The sequence below is a fragment of the Hyperolius riggenbachi genome, chromosome 10 (genome assembly GCF_040937935.1).
Source record: "Hyperolius riggenbachi isolate aHypRig1 chromosome 10, aHypRig1.pri, whole genome shotgun sequence".
Lineage (NCBI taxonomy): Eukaryota > Metazoa > Chordata > Amphibia > Anura > Hyperoliidae > Hyperolius > Hyperolius riggenbachi.
In genome coordinates this window covers 101,647,286-101,672,376 of record NC_090655.1, presented here as the reverse complement: position 1 = coordinate 101,672,376, position 25,091 = coordinate 101,647,286, and the positions used below count along the sequence as shown (strand labels likewise).

Here is a 25,091-nt window from a genome sequence, read left to right as displayed (position 1 = left end):
GTACCATTAGTGGGCATCTTAAATCTTGATTGTACAATCTTACCATGTCTATATAATCTAAAGGAGCACCTAAAGTTTCAATTCAAAGTATATTGCGCCTTCTACTACATAAAGACAAAGACAAACACTTATATAGCGCTTTTCTCCTGGCGGACTCAAAGCGCCAGAGCTGCAGCCACTAGGACGCGCTCTATAGGCAGTAGCAGTGTTAGGGAGACTTGCCTAAGGTCTCCTGCTGAATAGGTGCTGGCTTACTGAACAGGCAGAGCCAAGATTCGAACCCTGGTCTCCCATGTCAGAGGCAGAACCCTTAACCATTACACTATCCAGCCACATAGATTTGGTAAAATTGTACAATCAGGATTGCTTCATTAATTGGCAACTTTATTAAAAATGAAGCTAGAAAATGTCTGTAGTTTCAGAGCTTGGTGTGATTTGCCTTCTTAATACAGAAGGTATTTGCCATAATTCAGCTTTAAGTGAACCTCTGTGGTTACCCACAATGCACCGCTACTGAATATGCAATTTATCTCTTTATGCATATTCAGTAGTGATGCATTGTTGTGGGTAACCAGTTCACTTAAAGCTGAATTATCGCAAGTACCTTCTGTTTTAGGGCTGGTTAAATACACTGGTTCGGCTAAACGTTTAGCATCGCGCAGTTACTAGTAATTACCGTTGGTTGCGCAAACGCGGCGTTCCAATCCCGATTTGACGCGTTGTTTCAGCCAGCCCTAGAAGCCGCATGCGACGTCTAGGGTTGCCTAGCCGCCGCGGCTTCATGTCCCCTTGCGGGGATGAGAAATCCCAATCATGACGGGAAGCAGACGATCACTGTTCCGCCGCCCCCGAACGAGATGTCACAGGACAACGTGGCTTCCGGCCTCCCCGCCTGATGCCTGCCATCCATGTGAACCAGCCCTTAAGAAGGCAAATCCCACCAAGCATTGCTTTCTAGTAAGAGGGCTTTTCAGTCTCTTTTAGTCCTCTATACTTTCCTAGTAGTTTGGGTCACCCTGAGCTGCTTGGTTGACCCTGTTGTAGTTCCAGAGGTCAGTGTTGTACAACAGAGACATCTAATGGACGCACACGGAAATAGAGCTTTCCTCAAAGTTTTTGGTCTTTCCTTTACACAGAATTAATCTTTACCTTACTGGGGTTTTTGATGTTACAATATGTATTTTTGTCTTCAGGTTCTCTATATGTGATCTTAGAGTGCGTCCAAACATCCAAGTTTGATTGGCTAATTCTAATGAACAGCGGAGATGCCGCCGCATGGTCTAGTGACAGGGCGGCTATCTCCGCGTTAAGACCGTCAGTTTCCGCGCAGCGACACGCGTCTGGCTTGGCTGGACCTTCTAGTTCACACAGATGGAGAGCTACGCGTGCGCGCGCCAGGCAACAGGACATTTATACCAGCAGAAGGGGAATCAGCTGATCAGGTCGATCAGCTGATCCCAGCTGAGCTCTGGATTGGCTGAGTGGCTCGGGCGGAGCTGCACAGCACTGCAAGTATATATAGATCTTGCTTGTCAGTTGCTGGTTGTCTGCCGTTGCGAATACTTATGTGTGAGCACTAAGACCTCAGTCAGATCCTACAGTGTGTTAGAACCAGGTGGACCTGGGAATTCACACTTAGCCAGATTACGCTATTGTTATATACTGTGTTATACTTTAGACCAGTTCCAGGGTGTTGTGACCAAGGACCTCACACCCGAGCATAGGATACTGTGTTATTCTTTAGACTAGTTCCTGGGTGTCTAGACCAAGGTCCTCACAACCCAGACTAGGATTGTGATTTATATCTGTTATGACCATTTGCTCGGGTGTTGCCGACCTGGCCTGCCCGACCCTTCTGGCTTTCACTCATCCCTCGAGTGTTCAGTCCGTCTGTACTACCCGTGACACTATTCCACCAAGTGTCAGTTAGCTGCAAGGACCTCTTGCTCATCAGAGAGTCCTTCCTGCAACACAGCCAGTGGCCTCTATCCCATTGGAGTCCCCTGGCTGCAGTACAGTCTGATTTCCAGTTTACCAGGGAATCACTGGCTGCCAGATATCACTATCTCCTCTCTCTAGGAGATAGTCCCTGCACAGCCCAGGGTCACCTGCCCCTCAGGGGGTTCCTGGCCGAGCTGCCCGTATCTCCCGCCTCACGGGAGATAGCCTACAGTTACACTTAACACTTATACTTCATTAGGTGTCCAGAGGTTAGCCATACTTGTATTATTGGTGATTCTGCAGACCACCCATAATCAAGTATACATCTGATTGTTGATGATTCTGCAGATCATCAATAATCAGATTCTCTCTGTGTGCTGACACCGATCGTTACACTAATGTTACCACTTCCATGTAGCACTAATGATACAATTTGCTGAAAGATTATGAACAATTATTCGTATGAACTATCATAAATTATCATTTGGGACCACATCAGGACAAAAATCTCCTAACCAATCAGATCAGATTAATGAAATTGATCTGATTTTCGGTTCAAACCTATCAATCTGATCGAATTGGATAGGAGATTTTTGTCTATTAGTGGTCCAGAATGATCATCTACGATCGTTCATACGAAGAATCGTTTGTAACCGATAGTTCAGCAAATAGTGGATTAGTGGCCACCTTAAAGGCCAACAGGATACTAAATACTATTAACAGTTTGGGTAGGTAAACTCTCATACTACATATAAGTGGTAAAAATGGCCAATCAAACTTGGGTGTGTACACAGACTTCTGTTTGCAAGGTAGGCTTTTCTGAATATTGGATTACATTGGCCAATGTTTATTTGAAATCCTTTGTCATTCCTTACTTTGTCTGCTGTAATTGGTAATTAGGTATATTTACAATTTATATTATTCTTCTGTTGTTTTGTTTTGGTTATAATTAAATAAGGGTGAAAGAGCAAACTGAAGTGATAATAATATGGTGGCTGCCATATTTATTTCCTTTTAACCCCTTCCCGACCACCTAACGCCGATAGGCGTCGGAAAGGTGGCAGCCCCAGGACCGCCTAACGCCGAAAAGCTTCAAGTCCTGGGGTGGGGTTTAGCAGGGGATCGCGCGCACCGTTTTGCTCGCATCTCCGCTTGAGTGACGGAGCTCCGCTCTGTCATCAGTCTACCAGTGGCGATCGCCCCTAGAAGACTGTTAGACGGCGTAACCGCCATCTATTTACATTGTACAGCGCTGCAATCTACTGCAGCGCTGTACTGGGGACAGACCTGTCACCCAGCTGTCCCCTGGAGAGGCTCTGATCGCGATCCCCTCTCATAGGCTGATGCCTATGAGAGGGGATCGCTCTGATTGGCTGGCGGGTGGAGGAAGAAGAGCAATCAACATAAATAAAAAAATAGAGAAATTTGTTTAAAAAAATACAAATAAATAAACAAACATTACTCCAGCGATCAGAACCCACCAACAGAAAGCTCTGTTGTTGGGCAGAAAAAAGGGGGGGGGGGGGGGGAAATCACTTGTGTGCTAAGTAGGACAACTTGAAAAGAGGTGGGCCGGCACTCAGAATGAACCGTGATGACAGTATGATCAGCTGTATAGATGGGCAAACTTCAGCAAAAACTGCGTGCTCAAGACAGTGTTGGAAACATGGCATCAAACGTAGAAAAGAAAAAGGAAATGATGTCTGGCACTGTAGTTTAATTTTCAGCAGCAAGTGTACAGCAGTAGAATACAAACATCCATACAGGGTATGTGACACAAGATGTGGTACTTATCGTGCTGGTTGCTGGAGGTGGGAGGCACTGTGGGCGCCAGTGGGTGCACGGCCTTACGACCGTTTCGCTTGGGGTGAGCCTTTCTTCCTCTGAGGCCTAACGTGCACACAAACTGGAGTGAGGAGGCTATTAAAATAGCCAACTACCGTGTTAAGGTCCCGCCCAGACACCCTATGATGTGGGGCCGCATTATTGGTTGGAGCAGGCTGCGCATGAAGATGACGGCGCTGCACACAGTACTGCGCTGTGTGGATGCGCACAAATGCCGGCACGGGGAGAGGTTGCCATGGCAACGTGCACTGCTCCCAAGTCCCGCGAGAGGCAAAGCTAACAACAGCAGCCAATCCGGGGCCAGGGAGCGAGTGCAAGCGGAGGCGTCCTAGTTGCCATGGATTCCCCGCAAGCATAGCTACACGCATAGACGGAATCCGTCTTCCGGTGCAGCATCCAAGGCTGCAGGGCGGAATCGCCCCGCAGTCCAGGTCGCACCCGGGAGACTGGAAACCGGCAACACAGTGCACACTCAAAGATGCCGGAGGTGAGGTCCATTGCCCCAACAACAGCTGAATTAGCTGGCAGCATCACTGCTCAAATAGGGGCTAAACAAAGCATCTACAAAGTGGTCCCAGCATTCTTAGGGAATGGAATTGGGAGGGATAGTAAGACAGTGGGGGAAAAAAAAGGAGAGTGGTGAAAGTGGGGGAATGAGTGTGTGGGCAGTGGACGGAACACGGGTCCTAGGAATGGAGACTCATAGAGAGACGAGGTGGGAGAACCAAACTGGAAATAAAATTAAAATTAAATTGAATTGAAATAGAAAAGCCCTTGAGAGTAGTAACATGCAGAGGGTAAAGACCGCCCGTAAATAGATCACATGACCATAATGGCGTATATTGAAAATAGGACTTTAATAGGAAAAAATACTTTTATTAGAATATATAAAATAAAATAAAATAAAAAAGTTTAAATCTCCGTCAAAAAAGGTGGTCATGTGAAGTATAAACATGGGCTAGGGTGGCGAGAAAGGAGAGACACCCTATGGGGGCGCAATCAAGGTTCAAGATAACAGGCCATATCAACATAATCATTAAGGCCTAAGGGGCCCATAGCGTCAGTTTTGAAAATCCACTTGGACTCTAACCTAAGGAGCAGTTTCTTTCTATCGCCTCCTCTACGTGGGAGAATACATTGGTCCACGCATGCGAACGCCAAAAGACTTGGATCAGAGCCATGGACAGCAGCCATGTGCTCCACCACTCTGGGACATCCTTTGCCCTTTGGCAACAAACGAACATGCTCCAAAATCCTTTCCTTCACCATTCTGGTTGTCATGCCAATGTAAAACCGCTGGCATGGACACCAAAGGGCATAGACGACATAGCTGGTTCTGCAAGTTGCAAAAAAGGGAACTTTAAATTGTATGGAACCTAATTGGTAAAATTTACCGGTTCTCATGTGTGAGCATGCTTTGCATGCCCCACATCGGTGGTTACCTGTGATAGCCATATCGTCCAGCCAGGTGCGGCGTGGATTTTCGCGAAAGTCGCTATGGACAAGAAGATCGCCAATAGTGGGTGCTCTTTTGAAAGTGACTAAGGGTTTAGATGGTAGACATTCTTTGAGAATTGGATCTTGGAGTAAGATGGGCCAATTTTTGGTTATCACCTTTTTGATTTCCCTCTCCATTGGTGAGAAACCAAAGGTAAATACCCCCGAGGTATTGTTCGATCGCCTAAGATTATGTTTCCTTGTAATTAACTCAGATCTCTCCTTTCTTAAAGCCTCATTCATGGCGATTTCAAGCTCTTTAGCATCGTAGCCCCTCATGATTAAACGAGATTTTAACTCCAGGGCCTGTGTGGTGAAGTCCTCCAAGCTGGTATTATTCCTGCGTAACCGCAGGAATTGGCCATAAGGGAGGGACCTCATAATGTGCTTAGGATGGTAACTGTCTGAATGTAGAATTGTGTTGGAGGCTGTCGGTTTACGAAAGCCCTTCGTTCGTACAACACCTTCCTGAATAATTAATTCAAGGTCAAGAAAGTGTATGCTCACCGCAGAATGTTCCATGGTAAACAACATATTAACATTATTAGTGTTAAGAAAAACCAGAAATCTAGATAATGATTCAACATCTCCCGACCAGAAGGCCAAGACATCATCCACGTATCTAGACCACATCCTCAGGTAAGACCTGAATGGGTTGTCGATCGCGTGAATGAAAGTCTCTTCCCAGGCCCCCAGGAATAAATTTGCATATGTACAAGCAACTGGAGTCCCCATCGCGGTCCCGGAGACCTGCTGGTACCAGGTGTCACCAAACAAAAATGCATTATGGGTTAGAATAAAGGCCAAGCAGTCACACAGATATTCATTAAAGAGGGGGTCTTTCTCACCCCTGTCAAGATACATCCTGACGGCTTTAAGACCCTCTACGTGTGGTATTCTGCTATAAAGGCTGGTGACGTCAATGGTAACCAACAGGTCTCCTTCACACCACGACGTGGACTCCAGACCCTCCAAAACATCGAGGGTGTCGCTAAGATGGGATGGAATAAGGGACAAGAGAGGTCTGAGGATGTGGTCCAGATACCTAGAGAGTCTTTCCGTGACCGATCCCAGGCCCGACACAATGGGCCGGCCCGGGGGATCGGTCAAGGACTTGTGGATTTTTGGAAGGCAATACCAGACCGGCTTGATAGGAAATTCCGGTAAAAGATCTCTCGCTAATCTGGGAGTAAGGAAGCCTAGTTCAACTCCCTGTCTTAGAAGTGATCTCAAGGCAGACTGATATCCTACTGTAGGGTCTCCTTTAAGTGTTTTATATGTAGAGGAATCTGTGAGTTGACGTAATGCCTCTTTTTTATAGTCCACAGTTGGTAATATGACTACAGAGCCTCCTTTGTCTGCCTTTCTAATAGTGAGATCTGGGCGATTTTTCAGCCATTTTAAAGCTTTTAATTCGGCAGGGGTAAGGTTGGATTCTGACTGGGGGTATATTAAGGCTTTCATTTCTCTGTCGACCTGTTGTTCAAAAATGTCAATGGCAGACCCAGCCGGAGTAGGGAAAGGCATTGTAGATTTACAAGGTTGAAACCTCTTGTGGTCATGTAGCGACACATCAGTCGGAACTGACCCAATTAATAGTTCGTTCAGAGCTGAGATAATTTCAAGATCTTTGTCATTCCAGCTTTTTGTAGCGCTAAAGCCAAGAGTTCCTATTGAAGGTTTTCCTGCCGGTTGGCCATTATTTCCTATATCCTCTGATCTCTGCTTTTCAAAATGGTACTTTATGTTCAATTTTCTGACACCCTTATATAAGTCCACTTTGAAGCTCGGGTAATCAAACTGTGTGGACAAAGAAAAGTTCAAGCCTTTATCTAGCAAACTACTGACTCCTTCTGGTAGAATCTCGGAGGTCAGGTTGACCAAATTGGTTTTGTTGTTTGAAGGCATAATTACTGTCTGGTCTTCCTCTTTTTGCTCCCTCTCTTTTTGTCCTCCCAAGACACTTGTTTTTCTCCTATTTTTGCTTCCTCTTCCTCGCCGGATTCGTTTCCCAAAGGGGCCTGTTGAACTTCGGTCGGGGGTTTTCTTGGTTTCTGTGGTTTGGACTGCTTCTGAGGTTTACGTGGTTTCTGTTTGGGCGTTTTATTAGATGAATCTTCCCCACTGGACTCTGATTCGGTTGTCCAATATCCTTTGGGTCTCCCTGGGGAATGGGGTCTACCTCTGGGTCTCTGGTAAGAGGGAATCCCCCAAGAAAAAATTCTACCAAATTTGTAATCTTCTCGGTCACGTAAGTACTTTTTCAGTTTACGAGCTTTGATACTATCTTGCAGAGGCACTAATTTCTTGTCGATCTTGTCCAATGTAGCCTTATATGAATTCTCGGATACCAATTTCTTATATTCTATCTTACTTTCAGAGATTGCGGATGTAATTAGATTCAACTCAACTTTACTTCTATCCAGTACTATATTCTGTAATCGTGCTGAATGTTCTAAAAACTCTTGTCTCCAGGTGTCCAAGAATTTAGGATCTTGTCTATATTCGGAGGGCTCTTGATACCTTCTAAAGCCTCTCGCCACCAAATCTTCACCCCTATACTTCTCAAGGGTAGTGACTGTCCAGAAGACTCCCACCTCTCGCTCGCAGAGTCTCTCTAGGTTCTGCTCCAGCACCTTGGCGCCCACAGTAGAGTTGGAACTGTTGGGACCACTTGTATGGGCAAAAAAGCCCGTCAGGTCCAGCCTCCCTGCAGTGACGTGATCGCCCTGCGCCCTTTCAGCTTCATCTACGGATTCTAGCTCCTCTGGAGAAAGATCGTCGTCTATATTAGACATATCTGGTGCTCAAGGCCTGAAAGCAAAACAATTCAATCGGACAACTTGAAAAGAGGTGGGCCGGCACTCAGAATGAACCGTGATGACAGTATGATCAGCTGTATAGATGGGCAAACTTCAGCAAAAACTGCGTGCTCAAGACAGTGTTGGAAACATGGCATCAAACGTAGAAAAGAAAAAGGAAATGATGTCTGGCACTGTAGTTTAATTTTCAGCAGCAAGTGTACAGCAGTAGAATACAAACATCCATACAGGGTATGTGACACAAGATGTGGTACTTATCGTGCTGGTTGCTGGAGGTGGGAGGCACTGTGGGCGCCAGTGGGTGCACGGCCTTACGACCGTTTCGCTTGGGGTGAGCCTTTCTTCCTCTGAGGCCTAACGTGCACACAAACTGGAGTGAGGAGGCTATTAAAATAGCCAACTACCGTGTTAAGGTCCCGCCCAGACACCCTATGATGTGGGGCCGCATTATTGGTTGGAGCAGGCTGCGCATGAAGATGACGGCGCTGCACACAGTACTGCGCTGTGTGGATGCGCACAAATGCCGGCACGGGGAGAGGTTGCCATGGCAACGTGCACTGCTCCCAAGTCCCGCGAGAGGCAAAGCTAACAACAGCAGCCAATCCGGGGCCAGGGAGCGAGTGCAAGCGGAGGCGTCCTAGTTGCCATGGATTCCCCGCAAGCATAGCTACACGCATAGACGGAATCCGTCTTCCGGTGCAGCATCCAAGGCTGCAGGGCGGAATCGCCCCGCAGTCCAGGTCGCACCCGGGAGACTGGAAACCGGCAACACAGTGCACACTCAAAGATGCCGGAGGTGAGGTCCATTGCCCCAACAACAGCTGAATTAGCTGGCAGCATCACTGCTCAAATAGGGGCTAAACAAAGCATCTACAAAGTGGTCCCAGCATTCTTAGGGAATGGAATTGGGGGGGATAGTAAGACAGTGGGGGAAAAAAAAGGAGAGTGGTGAAAGTGGGGGAATGAGTGTGTGGGCAGTGGACGGAACACGGGTCCTAGGAATGGAGACTCATAGAGAGACGAGGTGGGAGAACCAAACTGGAAATAAAATTAAAATTAAATTGAATTGAAATAGAAAAGCCCTTGAGAGTAGTAACATGCAGAGGGTAAAGACCGCCCGTAAATAGATCACATGACCATAATGGCGTATATTGAAAATAGGACTTTAATAGGAAAAAATACTTTTATTAGAATATATAAAATAAAATAAAATAAAAAAGTTTAAATCTCCGTCAAAAAAGGTGGTCATGTGAAGTATAAACATGGGCTAGGGTGGCGAGAAAGGAGAGACACCCTATGGGGGCGCAATCAAGGTTCAAGATAACAGGCCATATCAACATAATCATTAAGGCCTAAGGGGCCCATAGCGTCAGTTTTGAAAATCCACTTGGACTCTAACCTAAGGAGCAGTTTCTTTCTATCGCCTCCTCTACGTGGGAGAATACATTGGTCCACGCATGCGAACGCCAAAAGACTTGGATCAGAGCCATGGACAGCAGCCATGTGCTCCACCACTCTGGGACATCCTTTGCCCTTTGGCAACAAACGAACATGCTCCAAAATCCTTTCCTTCACCATTCTGGTTGTCATGCCAATGTAAAACCGCTGGCATGGACACCAAAGGGCATAGACGACATAGCTGGTTCTGCAAGTTGCAAAAAAGGGAACTTTAAATTGTATGGAACCTAATTGGTAAAATTTACCGGTTCTCATGTGTGAGCATGCTTTGCATGCCCCACATCGGTGGTTACCTGTGATAGCCATATCGTCCAGCCAGGTGCGGCGTGGATTTTCGCGAAAGTCGCTATGGACAAGAAGATCGCCAAAGGACACCCTTTGGTGTCCATGCCAGCGGTTTTACATTGGCATGACAACCAGAATGGTGAAGGAAAGGATTTTGGAGCATGTTCGTTTGTTGCCAAAGGGCAAAGGATGTCCCAGAGTGGTGGAGCACATGGCTGCTGTCCATGGCTCTGATCCAAGTCTTTTGGCGTTCGCATGCGTGGACCAATGTATTCTCCCACGTAGAGGAGGCGATAGAAAGAAACTGCTCCTTAGGTTAGAGTCCAAGTGGATTTTCAAAACTGACGCTATGGGCCCCTTAGGCCTTAATGATTATGTTGATATGGCCTGTTATCTTGAACCTTGATTGCGCCCCCATAGGGTGTCTCTCCTTTCTCGCCACCCTAGCCCATGTTTATACTTCACATGACCACCTTTTTTGACGGAGATTTAAACTTTTTTATTTTATTTTATTTTATATATTCTAATAAAAGTATTTTTTCCTATTAAAGTCCTATTTTCAATATACGCCATTATGGTCATGTGATCTATTTACGGGCGGTCTTTACCCTCTGCATGTTACTACTCTCAAGGGCTTTTCTATTTCAATTCAATTTAATTTTAATTTTATTTCCAGTTTGGTTCTCCCACCTCGTCTCTCTATGAGTCTCCATTCCTAGGACCCGTGTTCCGTCCACTGCCCACACACTCATTCCCCCACTTTCACCACTCTCCTTTTTTTTCCCCCACTGTCTTACTATCCCTCCCAATTCCATTCCCTAAGAATGCTGGGACCACTTTGTAGATGCTTTGTTTAGCCCCTATTTGAGCAGTGATGCTGCCAGCTAATTCAGCTGTTGTTGGGGCAATGGACCTCACCTCCGGCATCTTTGAGTGTGCACTGTGTTGCCGGTTTCCAGTCTCCCGGGTGCGACCTGGACTGCGGGGCGATTCCGCCCTGCAGCCTTGGATGCTGCACCGGAAGACGGATTCCGTCTATGCGTGTAGCTATGCTTGCGGGGAATCCATGGCAACTAGGACGCCTCCGCTTGCACTCGCTCCCTGGCCCCGGATTGGCTGCTGTTGTTAGCTTTGCCTCTCGCGGGACTTGGGAGCAGTGCACGTTGCCATGGCAACCTCTCCCCGTGCCGGCATTTGTGCGCATCCACACAGCGCAGTACTGTGTGCAGCGCCGTCATCTTCATGCGCAGCCTGCTCCAACCAATAATGCGGCCCCACATCATAGGGTGTCTGGGCGGGACCTTAACACGGTAGTTGGCTATTTTAATAGCCTCCTCACTCCAGTTTGTGTGCACGTTAGGCCTCAGAGGAAGAAAGGCTCACCCCAAGCGAAACGGTCGTAAGGCCGTGCACCCACTGGCGCCCACAGTGCCTCCCACCTCCAGCAACCAGCACGATAAGTACCACATCTTGTGTCACATACCCTGTATGGATGTTTGTATTCTACTGCTGTACACTTGCTGCTGAAAATTAAACTACAGTGCCAGACATCATTTCCTTTTTCTTTTCTACGTTTGTGTGCTAAGTAGTATGGCTCTGCAGCGAGCTATTAAAGCTGCAAAGCACTAAATTGTAAAAAATAGCCTGGTCACTAGGGGGGGTGTAAACCTGTGGTCCTGAACTAGTTAAACAATACCAGTTGCCTGGCAGCCTTGCGGATCTATTTGGCTGCAGTAGTGTCTGAATAACACCAGAAACAGCTATTTTTGTCAGATCCGACAATGTCAGAAACACCTGATCTGCATACTTGTTCGGGGTCTATGGCTAAAAGTATGAGAGGAAGAGGATCAGCAGGATAGCCAGGCCGCTAGTTTTGTTTAAAAGAAAATAAATATGGCAGCCTCCATATCCCTCTCGCTTTAGTTGTCCTTCAATATAAAGCTCTGTGTCAGAGCTGCGAGAATCGGCGGGTGTCAGTAGCAGCTCACCCGCTTGCCTGTAAATTATTAGAGGTCTGAAACTTCACCCCCTTCATCGGCAAGACAAAGTGTTCTGAAGCTCTTCGGCCACAGTGGTTTTGCCAATGGGCGGACAGAGTTTTAGACCTCTGATGATTTATGGGTGCTGGGCGAGTAGGTGAGTTACTGCAGCTGACATCCACTGATCCTTGCTGCCAGGGGCAAAACTACAAATCATGGGGGCACCCAGCAAAACTTGGCCTCTTCTTGATGACCCTCACAGCCTGGGGGCCCATCTTACAAGACTCATAAAACAAGTGTGGCCATAAGGATCTTCACACCCATAACATGTAGCCACAGCCACAAACACACCTGATCTGGAGTATCACAGCTTTGCAGCTGTGAGATAGAGCTTTACAGTAAACATTTTATTAATTACAAAATAGGTACTCTTTAAATCTTAACCAGGGTTCCAGGGAATCCCATGGTTTCCTGGGGATCTTGCACAACAGAGAATATTAAATTGTCATGTTGTAGAGGAGGAACATAGAATAGGGACTAAACAAGGAAACTGTTAATTACGCCAGGGGAGCACAAATTGGTAAGTGACGCCTAAAAATATATGGTAATGATTCAAAATAAAATAGACATGAGGTAAGGAAAGCTTACCTACTCGGATGTTTATACTGGTATCTCAGGAAAGAGATACTCTGTTAGCACAACAAAGACAATGGGCTTGATTCACAAAGCGGTGCTAACCTACTTAGCACGTCTAAAGTCTTTAGACGCGCTAACCAGGGTGCTAAGTAGGTTAGCACCGGATTTCTCAATCAGATCGCGCGCTAACTTTGCGCGCGCAAAGTTTTACACGCGCAAAGTTTTACGCGCGCTAAGTCCCATAGGCTTTAATGGGACTTTCGTGCGGAGTGCCCTGCGCTCTGTGCAGTACGCGCGTAAGGTTTTACGCACATAAAGTTTTGCGCGCGTAACGTTTTATGCGCGAAAAGCTTGTTTAGACGTGCTAAGGGGGTTTTCACAGGCGTGCTAACAGTTAGCACCGCTTTGTGAATCAAGCCCAATGTGTTTCGGGAGCTAAACGTTCCACGGTCAGAGGGTCATCTGCATTCTAGCAATTTGGTTTGAGAGTACCTCATTTTATACATACTACATCTCCCACGTCCAAGACTTACTACACTAGATTGGGCTCCTGTCATCCTTTTGTGTATTTTTTCTCAAGGTTTTGAGTCACTTCCTGTTAAATACAACCACTTTAAAGATCATGCCTCCTGCACAATATTTATAATTTTATGCAGGTGTTCCCTTAGAACCCAAAATTAGTAGAAGGGTTCCTTCAGATTAGAACATGTTGAGAAAGGCTGTTATAAACAAAAACGGTAGCTTTTTAACTATGGGCAGTGTGGCAGCTGGTACAATCCAAGTAAATTGCTATTTGTTATCTTAGAAAATACTTACCCGACCATCTTTTTTCCTTTCCTGGAGCATTTCTATGTCATCTTAAGATATTTGGACTCCACTCCACTCATCCCTGTTACACAGCGCACTGGCCATTCTAGTAACTCTAATCCTCCCAGGACAGGAGGGTCTGTATGATGATGACATGGATCTGCACTAGGAAAGGAAAATTACGGTCAGGTAAGTATTAGTTCTCGGTTTTCCAGGGCATACATCCTGGTAAGAGAATGAAATGTTTCCTGCTTTTCTGAAGCATTGAAGGACACCTGAAGTAAGAGGGATATGGAAGCTGCCTTATTTATTTCCTTTTAAGCAATACCAGTTGCCTGGCTGTCCTGCTGATCCTCTGCCTCCAATACTTTTAGGCATAGAACCTGAACAGGCATATGTAGATCAGGCATTGCTTTAGCTGCATGCTTGTTCCTGGTGTGATTGAGACACTACTGCAGCCAAATAGACCAGCAGGTCTGCCAGGCAACTGGTATTGTTTAAAAGGAAATAATTATGGCAGCTTTCATATCTCTCACTTCAGTTGCCCTTTAAGATGACCATCTCAGAGAAATCGTGGCTGGCAAGACTAGATATTTTACCTTTAAAATAGCCATTAAATGTAGTCTCTGAGGACTGGGGTGTACAATATTGTTCCACTGAGGAGGGTCCTGGCCTGTATTCAATTAACTTTTCTCCTGAGTTTTCTCCTAGGAGATATTTCCACACCTTATCAATTAAATACTCCAAATAAGTTTGTTATTTCTTTTTAATAACCTTGTATTTCTTTTTCAAAGTGCTGAATGGTTCTTTGAAGGAAAGATGAAAAATGATCGCCTGTGAGAAAACTCAGGAGGAAAGTTAATTGCATATGGGCCCCAGTGTCCTGGGTGTAGAGGAGGATCTAGATGAAGAGGCCGGGTAACACATATTTATAAATAAAAGATCCTGTTGAGTTTGAAGGTGGGGAAGGGTTGGGAGAACATAGTCAACCCACTTGTAAGATTAGACCAGGAAGCCATGTTTCTGGAAATGGTGGTGTGATTTGCCTTCTTAAAACAGAAGGCACCTGCGATAATTCAGCTTTAAGTGAACATCTGTGGTTACCTACAACGCACCGCTACTGAATATGCAAATGATCTCTTTATGCCCCTGATGCTAGGCTTGCATCCAGAACTACTGATGTGTAGCACGCCTATAGCTTTACATTTTACAGAGCCACATCAACCCCCACATGTAGACAGCCTGTTTTGGACTTTTGGTCCTCCTCAGTACATAGCAAGGATTGATATGGCTGTGTGGGATAGGGCTTGGACCAGTACAACACAGTAACCAAGCAGCTCAGAGTGACCTAAACCACAAGGAAAGTGTAGGGGACTAATAGCAATCGAAACATCTCTGGAAATAGAAGATTTACCTACAGCTTGCTGTTAACTGCTTCAGAACTTGTTACCACATTTTTACAGCAGTTTTGTAACTGCAGAGGCTTTGCTTGACACAAAAAGGTGGCTTTTGGGCTCTTTGCTTACTGAGCTATGGACGGTATACACTATGCTTGAAGTTACAGCGTCACATGTTTATACATTTAAATTGCTTACTTTATTCCCTTGGTGAGTAGAACAAGTCTTACTCTCTTAACGTAGGGACAGAATCTCATACCATAAAGTCGAATTACACCCTTTGGCACAGGTCCTGGAGGTGCACTGCCTAAAGTAAATAAACATATTGTTTGTGTTATAATTTGCTAGGAATTTTAGAAATATGTTTTATTATTTTGTTGCCAGTGTGCACACCTCTATAATTGGTTTATTATTTTAGTTCCAGATTACACAAGTTTATACAGAGACTAAGGAAAGTGCCATACCACTTATTGGCACAATTTACATATATCAAGCAAGTTATCAGAACACATATAAATCACACGAGTGTTACGGAAGGGTTATGTTTTAGCTAGGCCAACACAGGCTATAATCAAACTGGCATCCTGAGTTTGAGACACTGACACAGAATGTCAAAGTGAAGCAGGTAAAGTGGACCTGAACTCTTGCGCAGGACAGAAGGAAAACAGAGAGAAATGCACCCTGTATGTATTTAGAGAGTTTAGCCTGTCTAATTGCCCCTTATCTGTGACTAAGCACCGTACACTCCACACCGCGTGCGAGAGATTGACAGCTGCGCTCGAGCAGGCACAGTAGAGGATGACCTGGCGAGATCGGCCTCTGCACCGTCGGGGACCGGGAGCCAGCGGCTGAGCGCAGAGCTGCAGTGAGGGGCATAGCGGCTTCTGGGACCTGAGGGAAGCCCCGGTCAAGTAGGTGTCATTTTTTTTTTCCAAGCTCAGATATTACCTTTAACCACTTTGTCCTCCACTACAGTATATCTACGTCAGCTGTGGCACCCTCCAAGCCACAGTGACGTGGATATACTGACCTCCTTGCAGCCCTGCTGTGCACGATCGGGTGCGCTTCAGAGCGCACCCTCCGGCACTGTCAGCTGCAATACTAATTGGTGGAAGGGAACATGTTCCCTTTTGGCCAATTAGTATACCCTCCTCCCATGAATGATCGCTGCAATAGTGAACTGCAGCGATCCTTCATCTGTCCCCCTCGGCGCACAAATAGTTAAAAAAATGCACAAGCAAGCAGCCACACTCACCTACCTCGGTCCTGCGACTGTCCTGAAGTCTGATCCTCTGATCACCGCTCTGAAGTCAGCCGCATATTGCCGGAAACCCGGGTCCCGGCTTGATGACGTCATCAAGCCGGGACCCGGGTTACCGGCAATATGCGGCTGACTGCAGAGCGGTGATCGGAGGATCAGGCTTCAGGACAGTCGCAGGACCGAGGTAGGTGAGTGAGACTGCCTGCTTGTGCATTTTTTTAACTATTTCTGCATAGAGGGGGCTGCCTAATGGGGGGGGGGTGCATCTGGCTATGGATTATTGGGGGAGGGGGGATATGTAAAGGGGGTGCATATACACGGGGGGACATCTGAGTAACCAAGGGGAGGGGGGTTTACAAATTTTGCACATCTGGGCACCTGGGGGGGCCATAACTTAATACTGGGGGCACATTTTGCTATAATGGGGGGCAGCACTAATCTTGGGGGTACATCTGGCTATAATGGGGTAATCCTGATCCCAGGGACACATCTGGCTATAAAGAGGGGCACTATTCTTGGGGGTGCATCTGTCAATCGATTCTGGGGGTGGCAAACACAGGGGACACATCTGGCTATGCTGGGGGGGCTAATATTGGGGACACATCTGGCTATGCTGGGGGGGGGTGATACTGGGGACACATCTGGATATCTATACTGGGGCGACTTTAACTGGTTGCACAGTTTTTATGTCAATCGCACTTTTTATTTTTAAACAGAAATTGGTCAAAATTGAGAAATAATGCATTTTTTTTATTCCCCCCCCCCCCCCCCCCCTTTTCCCATTAAAATGCATAGAGAGGAACATTTTATTTGGGACCAAATACCCCCCAATGAAAGCTTAGTTTGTCTTGAAAAAAACAATATATAGATCATTTAAGTAGCACGAGATGAAGTTATTGGTGATTAAACAGGGACACCGCTAAAGCGTCAAAACTGCTCTGGTCAATAAGGGGAAAACAAGGTCTGGATGCGAAGTGGTTAAAAGAAATTAAATATGGCAGCCTCCATATCCCTCTCACCAGTTGTCCATTAAGATGACTTGACAGTGAGATATCTGATATGGAAACAAGCCAACTCTACACTCCCAGGTGCCAGATCTATGCAGGAATTACTACTGTATTTGCATAGATCTAGCCCCAAGAGGGGTTTGTGCTCCTACCACAAAGCTTCTGGTAGAGATGCACATGCACAGATGTACCTGGGATTGGGGTAGGCTGTACATTGCACATGGCTGCTAGCTCACTGGACAGGGTACATATACTATCAGGGGCGTAACAATAGACCCTGCAAGGGATGCAGCTGCATGGGGGCCCCATCCTTAGAGATTGACGACTAAGGGTGAGGAGAAAGAAAAAAAAAAAAAAAAAAAAAAAAAAAACTTTCTGCTCTCTGCACAATTGTTCTAATGACTGCATCTGCTCAGCCACTGATAACGAATTATACAAAGTTTTGTAGACAAATATTTATAGACAGTCAGGGGGAGGGGCCCCATCCAAAGTTTTGCAGGAGGGCCCAGTGATTTCTAGTTACGCCCCTGTATACTATACATTTTATGGAGACAGATAAAATTTACTGAGGTTTAAGGATGGATAAAAGATGATGAAAAATATATTTAAATCATGGGAGCATGGCTGCTGCACATAGAAGGGGGGGGGGGGGGGATCAGGGTGGACAAACATGAAACGTACAAACCCGGGTTTGCCTGCATACATTGCTTTGTATTTCCTAACACTATCTTAATTTAGCTGACATACAGTTCTCAGAATTGCTTGATTCTGTTTGCAGTTGGAGATTGCCTGTTTGTGCTGTTTTTCACCTCCACAGGGGGACATGGAAAAGCAATCCTGGAAGCTACAGTGCACGTTGATTCTAAGATTGCCTAAGTGTCAGGAAGACGATGCGAAAAATAGGGATAAAAACGCAGCGTAAGATATCAGCCAGACTCCCTACTCACTTGCACACTATTTTGGCAGTCAGACTTAGGCCCAGTGCACACCGAGCGGTTTTTGGAGCGATCCGCCGGCCGCATCCGCCTATAAAAACGCTTGTCTAATGTATTGCAATGGGATGGTGCACACTTGCGGTTTGCGGTTTTTGCCAAGCCGCAAACGCGCCTCCTGCTGCGCGTTTGCGGATTTCGGAAGCGTTTCGTCCTCAATGTAAAGTATAGGAAAAACGCAAACCGCTCTGAAAAACGCTACTTCAGAGCGGTTTGCCAGGCATTTTTGTTACAGTAGCTGTTCAGTAACAGCTTTTACTGTAACAATATGTGTAATCTGCTACACAAAAACGCACCCAAAACCGCTAGGTATGTTTAGAAAACCTCTCTAAACATACCTAGAATCGCTCTGAAATCAGCTCCCAAAACCGCTAGCGTATTGCGGATCTGCTAGCGGTTTTGGTGTGCACCGGGCCTTAGGCCTGGTGCACACCAGAGGAGTTTTTCTGAGCGTTTTCAATTTTTAAATCTGCTGCTAATGTTATCCTATGTGTCTGTGCACACTGGAGCAATGAGGTTTTGTAAAAAAAACCCATAGCATTACATTGGGAAGAGCTTTTAGAGGTTTCAAAAGCTCTTCCCAATGTAATGCTATGGTTTTTTTTTACAAAACCTTATTGCTCCAGTGTGCACAGACACATAGGATAACATTAGCAGCAGATTTAAAAACTCAAAACGCTCAGAAAAACTCCTGTGGTGTGCACCAGGCCTTAGGCTGGATCCACACAAAGGCCCAGTGCACACCAAAACCGCTAGCAGATCCGCAATACGCTAGCGGTTTTGGGAGCTGATTTCAGAGTGATTCAAGGTATGTTTAGAGAGGTTTTCTAAACATACCTAGCGGTTTTGGGTGCGTTTTTGTGTAGCAGATTACACATATTGTTACAGTAAAAGCTGTTACAGAACAGCTACTGTAACAAAAATGCCTGGCAAACCGCTCTGAACTAGCGTTTTTCAGAGCGGTTTGCGGTTTCCTATACTTTACATTGAGGACGAAACACTTCCGAAAACCGCAAACGCGCAGCAGGAGGCGCGTTTGCGGCTTGGCAAAAACCGAAAACCGCCGGTGTGCACCATCCCATTGCAATACATTAGACAAGCGTTTTTAGAGGCGGATGCGGCCGGCGGATCGCTCCAAAAACCGCTCGGTGTGCACTGGGCCTATAAGTGCTTTTCTGAGCGCCTGCTGAGTGCTTTCTGAGCGCTTTTTAAAAATCACTCCCATTCACGACGTTCATTAAAATCCCTGTAAAAATCACATAAACACATCACCCCTTATGCAATTTGCGCGACCATGATGATTTTTACCTTGATTTTAATGAAAGTGAATGGGAGTGATTTTTAAAAAGCGCTCAGCAATCACAAGCGCTCAGAAAAGCGCTTATAGTGTGGATCCAGCCTGATGTAAAAATACTTGTGTGGGGGAGATTTTGAAGATAAAACAAGGCACTGTATATGGAGTGGGTGAAATGGATGCAGCTCAGCACCCTATTGGTGATTTCTAGCATGCTCGGGCTGTGCTCTCCTCATTCCATGTGCAGAGGGAACGCTCTGCTACTGCTTTTACATGCAGAGAGAAAGGGGCCTGCTGCAGGCATGAGAGCAAACACACCAGCATAACATACACTCTGCATATGTAAATGTGTGAGCTGTTCATTATCTACAAGAGGTCAGAGTCCTGCATGTGTTAATCATTGTAGAGACGTGGCATAGCAATAGGGAATACAGAGGATAAGACCGCACCAGGGCCCTTAGACCAGAGGGGCCCTCGCCCAATCAAATCATTAGCTGTTTAATGGTGCTATGCTGGTAATGATCTTCTATACATACTTTGAATAGTGGCCATCTTTAACAACCTATTCCCCTCCTCTGCTTACACCTCTAATACAGTAATTGTCTTTGGCAGGTTTTGCGAAGAATATGAAGAATGCTTCAGGAGCCCAGTGTAAAGTTTGCACTGGGGCCCAAAGATTCTTAGCTATGCCACTGGCTACATATTATGTGGTTCTCATGGCCGGATTTCTGGCAAGGCCACATAGGCCATGGCCTAGGGCACCAGATAAACAAGGGGCGGCCTGCAGACAGTGGGCATTATTTGCAGGGCATTATTTGCAAGTGTCCAAACAAATGAAAGGGGTCAGGATAACTGCACTATTAGTACCAGCTGGCATCTGCCTGTGCAGTGCTACAGGCAGCTGCAGTCCGTTAATTAAATGTTTCTGAGCAGTGTGTGACTAGCAAAAAGCCAGACCTTGTTCAATGACATAGCAGCAGCTGCAGGCAGTTACAGAAGGCCGGGTCTCACGCACTTGGTGTGGGGGATGAAAGGACCAGGGGCAGCACCAGCAAATAGTACAGAATACAGAAGGCAGCCTCTCACAGTACCCATTCCTTAATTATTGATTGGCCAGCACTGTTACCCTGAAAACAGCAGTGGGTACAGGACTCACTTTTACGTGTTGCTGACCCCACCCAATGTCCAATTGTGAACCACTTTTGACAATGTGTGTGTGGTGGACGGCTCCCACCACGCCCATCACCTGTAGATCGCTTGACTGACCAGTTCCCCCGTGTGACGTGATAGATTCACTTCACGTTGCCATGGAGACCTCGGCACTAGCCACAATAGTGGACACCAGCGGCCCAAAATTTTTCGTGTGTGTGTGTGTGTGTGTGGAGAGAGGTGGTAGGATACGGTTTTGGTTGGGGCGGCTGGTAATAGTCAGCCTTGGGCGGTAAGAAGTACAAATCCGGCCCTGGTGGTTCTGTGAATTTTCTGGCCACCTGGAATATCAGTACATTTTTTTATATTATATATGTTGATATTCTGCATAAATCAACTCTGCCGTAACGCTGTGATCCGCCATTGAGAAAGTGAGGCCTCCTTAAAGTGAACCTTCTATAAGTGAACCTTAAGTCAGGAAAAAAAAATTACTTTTACTCACCTGGGGCTTCCAATAGCCCACTGCAGCTGTCCGGTGCCCTCGCTGTGTCCCTCCGATTGTCGTGTCCCCGCCGGCAGCCACTTCCAGTTTCGCCGTCAGGGCCTGACAGGCTGGGAACGCGAGTGGTTATTCGCGTTCCCAGCCACAATAGCTCCCTCTATGCTGCCCGCGAGTGATTATTCGCGTTCCCAGCCACAATAGCTCCCTCTATGCTGCCCGCGAGTGATTATTCGCGTTCCCAGCCACAATAGCTCCCTCTATGCTGAACGCAATAGCTCCCTCTATGCTGCTATAGCAGCATAGAGGGAGCTATTGTGGCTGGGAACGCGAATAACCACTCGCGTTCCCAGCCTGTCAGGTCCTGACGGCGAAACCGGAAGCGGCCGCCGGCGGGGACACGAGGATCGGAGGGACACGGCGAGGACACCGGACAGCTGCAGGGGGCTATTGGAAGCCCTAGGTCAGTAAAACTAATTTTTTTTTGGGGGGGGGGGGGGCTTAAGGATCGCTTTAATTCCTCTGCTACAGAAATTATTTAATTGTAGTTAGAGGACTATAGTGAAAAAAGCTTTTGGACTAGTCCATCTCCTCATGAGGGATTCTCAGGGTTTTTTTTCTTTTCAAAAGCATTTCCTGCTTTCTAAGTCTAACTGCCAAAATAGTGTGCAAGTGAGTAGGTATCTTACTGTAGCTGGTATATTACTATTTTAGCAGTTAGCAACTGCCATTCAGGCAATGCTTTTGAAAACAAAAAAAAACCCTGAGATTGCCCCGTGAGGACATGGACTAGTCCAAAACCTATCGGTTCAGTTGGATTTTAACTGCTTACTTTTTTCCCTGCAGTGGTCTTTTATGAGGCTGCTAAAACAAACTGGGCAGAGGACTAACTCACATGCAGTTACCAAATGCTTTCTTTGAACAACTGCCTCTTTTCTCATACTCTGTATGTGTAACCATGTGAGAGCCTAAATATAGACAGCAGATTGACAGTTGTCTTGTGTTTTTTAATTGCATTCCCTGCAAAGTTGAAAATAATTGCATGCTACATCTGATGGGAGGAGACTTGGCTCAACCACCAGCAATAGTATAGGCATTAGGTATGGAGCTGTGTGCTATAGGAACCCTGGGACTCACTGCATATAAAATGCAAGGAGATGACGCGCAGTGCACAGGAAGTGAAATTACTGCTACATTGCTGTGGTGTGGACTGTGGATGGGAATTGTTTCTTTGTTACATTATTCACTTACCTTTAACCAAACTTCTCTCAGAGCTGGTCATCCTTGCTGGCTTGTTGTCACTGCTGTCCCTGGAGTTTGTGTGACAGGCAGTGTCTCTTCAGTGAATCTGTGTAGAAATGTCTCAGACTCAAATGCTGGCAGCACGTCAGCTCACAGCCCAAGTACGCCTGATTGTTCTCCCCTCCCATCTCTTAGAGCAAAAGTCCTGGATTTTTCACTTGAATACATATACACCACTATATTCTCTCGTGGCTTTATAAATCAATAGTGACAACTACAATTCCCAAAAAGTAAGGATGCTGTGTGAAATGTGAACAGGAAGAGAATGTGATGGGGGTTTGTAAATCATGACAACAACGTATCTCTCAACATTTGTGATAATAAACAGGGATACCTTTAAGACACGCCCCTGCCACACCCCAACTACACCCCTAGTCAGGCATACCATAAGGAATTCATAAGCAAAAAATGTAATTTTATCATTCAAACCACAATGATATCACTATTTTTCCTTCATATTAACAACTGAAATTAATGCAACAATAATACAATACAATACCATTTTTAAAGCGCTTTTCTCCAATAGGAGTCAAAGCACATAAAATAAGAAATATATAAATTTAAAAGACAAGAATCAAGTTTTGAGTCAAATAAATACATTTTTCAGTAGAAAAATACATACCCGTGTTTCCCCGAAAATAAGACTGTCATAAACGATGAGATGGATGAAGATTGTGAAGATGTGGAGTCCATTTGGGTAAATATTCATGGTGGAAATAACTGTTGCCAATTGCTTATTGGGGTATGCTACAGGCCACCACATATTCATAAAGCTGCAGAACTGCAATTACTACAGCATATTGAAAAAGCTGCAAGTAAAAATAAGGTCATGGTTATGGGTGATTACAGAGGCAGTTTCTAGGCTAAAATGCACCCAGTGCACCCAGGGCGAGAGTGTAAAAATTGTCCCCCCCCCGCCGTGGAGCTAGGTATAGGTGCCCACAGTATAGGTTAGCCAGGTCTAGTTGCACTAAGTATAGGTAGCCAGCTATAGGTCCCCCTAGTATAGGTAGCCTGGCATAGGTGCCCCAGTATAATTGCCCCCCAGTATAGGTTAGCCAGGTAGGTGCCTCCAGTATAGGTAGCCAGAAAAGTTGCCCCCAGTATAGGTCAGATAGGTAGGTTCCCCCAGTATAGTTTATATAGGTAGGTGCCCCCAGTATAGGTTAGATAGGTAGCTTCCCCCAGTATAGGGTGGGTAGGTAGGTTCCCCCCTCATAATGGAAGGGGTAAGTGCAGCTGCAGGGAGGGCAGCCCGACCTCTCCCTCCCTTCCTCTCCTCAGGCTGGCCTCCGTGCTCCCCCCTCGGACTGCAGAGTGATTGCAGCAGGGAAGCGCTGTATACAGCAACTCAACTCCCAGGTTCCAATCGCAGCTCACTTGCCGCTGGTCTCCTGCTCTGCATAGCCGTGTATACACACTATACTTCCTGGTTAGCAGAAAGTAAAGTGTGTATACTCGGCTATGCAGAGCAGGAGACCAGCGGCAAGTGAGCGGCGATTGGAACCAAGGAGGTGAGTAGCTGTATACATCGCTTCCCTGCGCTCACTCTGCAGTCCGAGAGGCAGAGACGTAACTAGAAATCACTGGGCCCCCCTGCAAATCACTGCCCCCTCCCCCATTCCCCGGGCACATTGTTCTCTCATTCCACCTGCCAAAGGTGCTTTGTTGTGTACTATGTGTAATCCCTTCTTCTCCTTCCAGAGCAACAGATGTGCCACTATCCTCTAGGCTAGGCCTCTGATGTCTGTGTAGAGCACTCTGCCCTGTTCTTGCCCGAGGAAACAAGCCCCAATCCCTGTAGGCGACAGAAATTGGCAGTGCATATGTAGCTTTAGGAGCCTCCGCTTCCCCCCTTCCCTGCGAAATCCCTACAAATTCCCAAAATGGAGATTGTGTGACAAGCATGGGGTGTTTGTGTGTGTGTCAGGGATGAAAGTTGAGTGACAAGCATGAAGTGTGTGTGACAAGCATGGGGTGTGTGTGTGTGGTATGTGTGCTTCAAGAATGGAGGTTGTGTGACAATGATGGGGTGTATGTGTATGACGAGCATGGGGTGTGTGTGACATGCATGGTGGTTAGTGTGCGACAAGGATGATGTGCGAGTTACACCAGCATGGTGGTGTGTGTGTCACCTTACCCTCAATAGCTGTTTAGAGTTGCTGAACGAGCTGTTGGGGGCGGAACAAGGCGGAGACAAAAGACTCCACGGCAAGAATGGAAAGCTGACTGCAGCACCACAGACTTCGCTGAAGAGCATCATTAACCTATATGCATTCAGCATTGATTGGCCCGCCCACCACTGCCTACCATAGCTGATCAGGACGCAACGGCAGAGGATGAAGTGCAGAACGCTGCTATGGGCTGCTGGGGGCGGGGTTAAGAAGTAGCGGTGCGATTTTACCGGCACTGAGGAGGCGGCTGAGGGAAAACTCTGCCCCCACTGTTAGCAATCCCACGTGCCCTTGTGTGCCCCCGGACAGGGCCTGCGGGGCCGATAGTTATGCCTATGCCGAGGGGTAGCACGTAGGGCGGCCCGCGGAGAGGAAGGGAGGGAGAGGTCGGGCTGCCCTCCCTGCAGCTGCACTATCCATTACAGCTCCCCCACTCCCTCAGCACTCAGGGCAGCCGCACGAGCCGCACGGCCCTAGAAACGGGCCTGACAGAGGCGCCCAAAGGATAAAATTACTTTAGATTAAAAAAATCATAAAAGGGGGGTACTGGGTGACTTACCTCCCCAATGATGACAGATTGCACTTGTTCAGATAAAAAGAAACAATTTATTCTTACTCCACAAATTCACTTTTTGCAACACGTTTCACGGGTCTAACACCCGCTTCCTCAGGAAACATACAAAATGGGAGCAACTCAAAATGTCCAAGATCAGGTTTGGAGAAAAGCGCTTTAAAAATGGTATTCT

General features: G+C 46.5%; 1 protein-coding gene across 1 annotated transcript in view; it reads right to left on the bottom strand.

Moving 5' to 3' along the window:
- LOC137534040 (glutathione S-transferase omega-1-like) overlaps positions 1-22,290 on the bottom strand; it is a 44,890-nt gene extending 22,600 nt beyond the window's left edge. Inside the window, exons 1-2 of the mRNA XM_068255366.1 lie at positions 22,121-22,290; positions 14,866-14,974 (exon numbers count right to left, since the gene is read on the bottom strand). Coding sequence (XP_068111467.1) covers positions 14,866-14,974; positions 22,121-22,151 — 140 coding nt within the window. The 5' untranslated portion in view covers positions 22,152-22,290. The remainder of the gene's footprint in view (positions 1-14,865; positions 14,975-22,120) is intronic.
- Between the last annotated feature and the right edge of the window lie 2,801 nt (positions 22,291-25,091).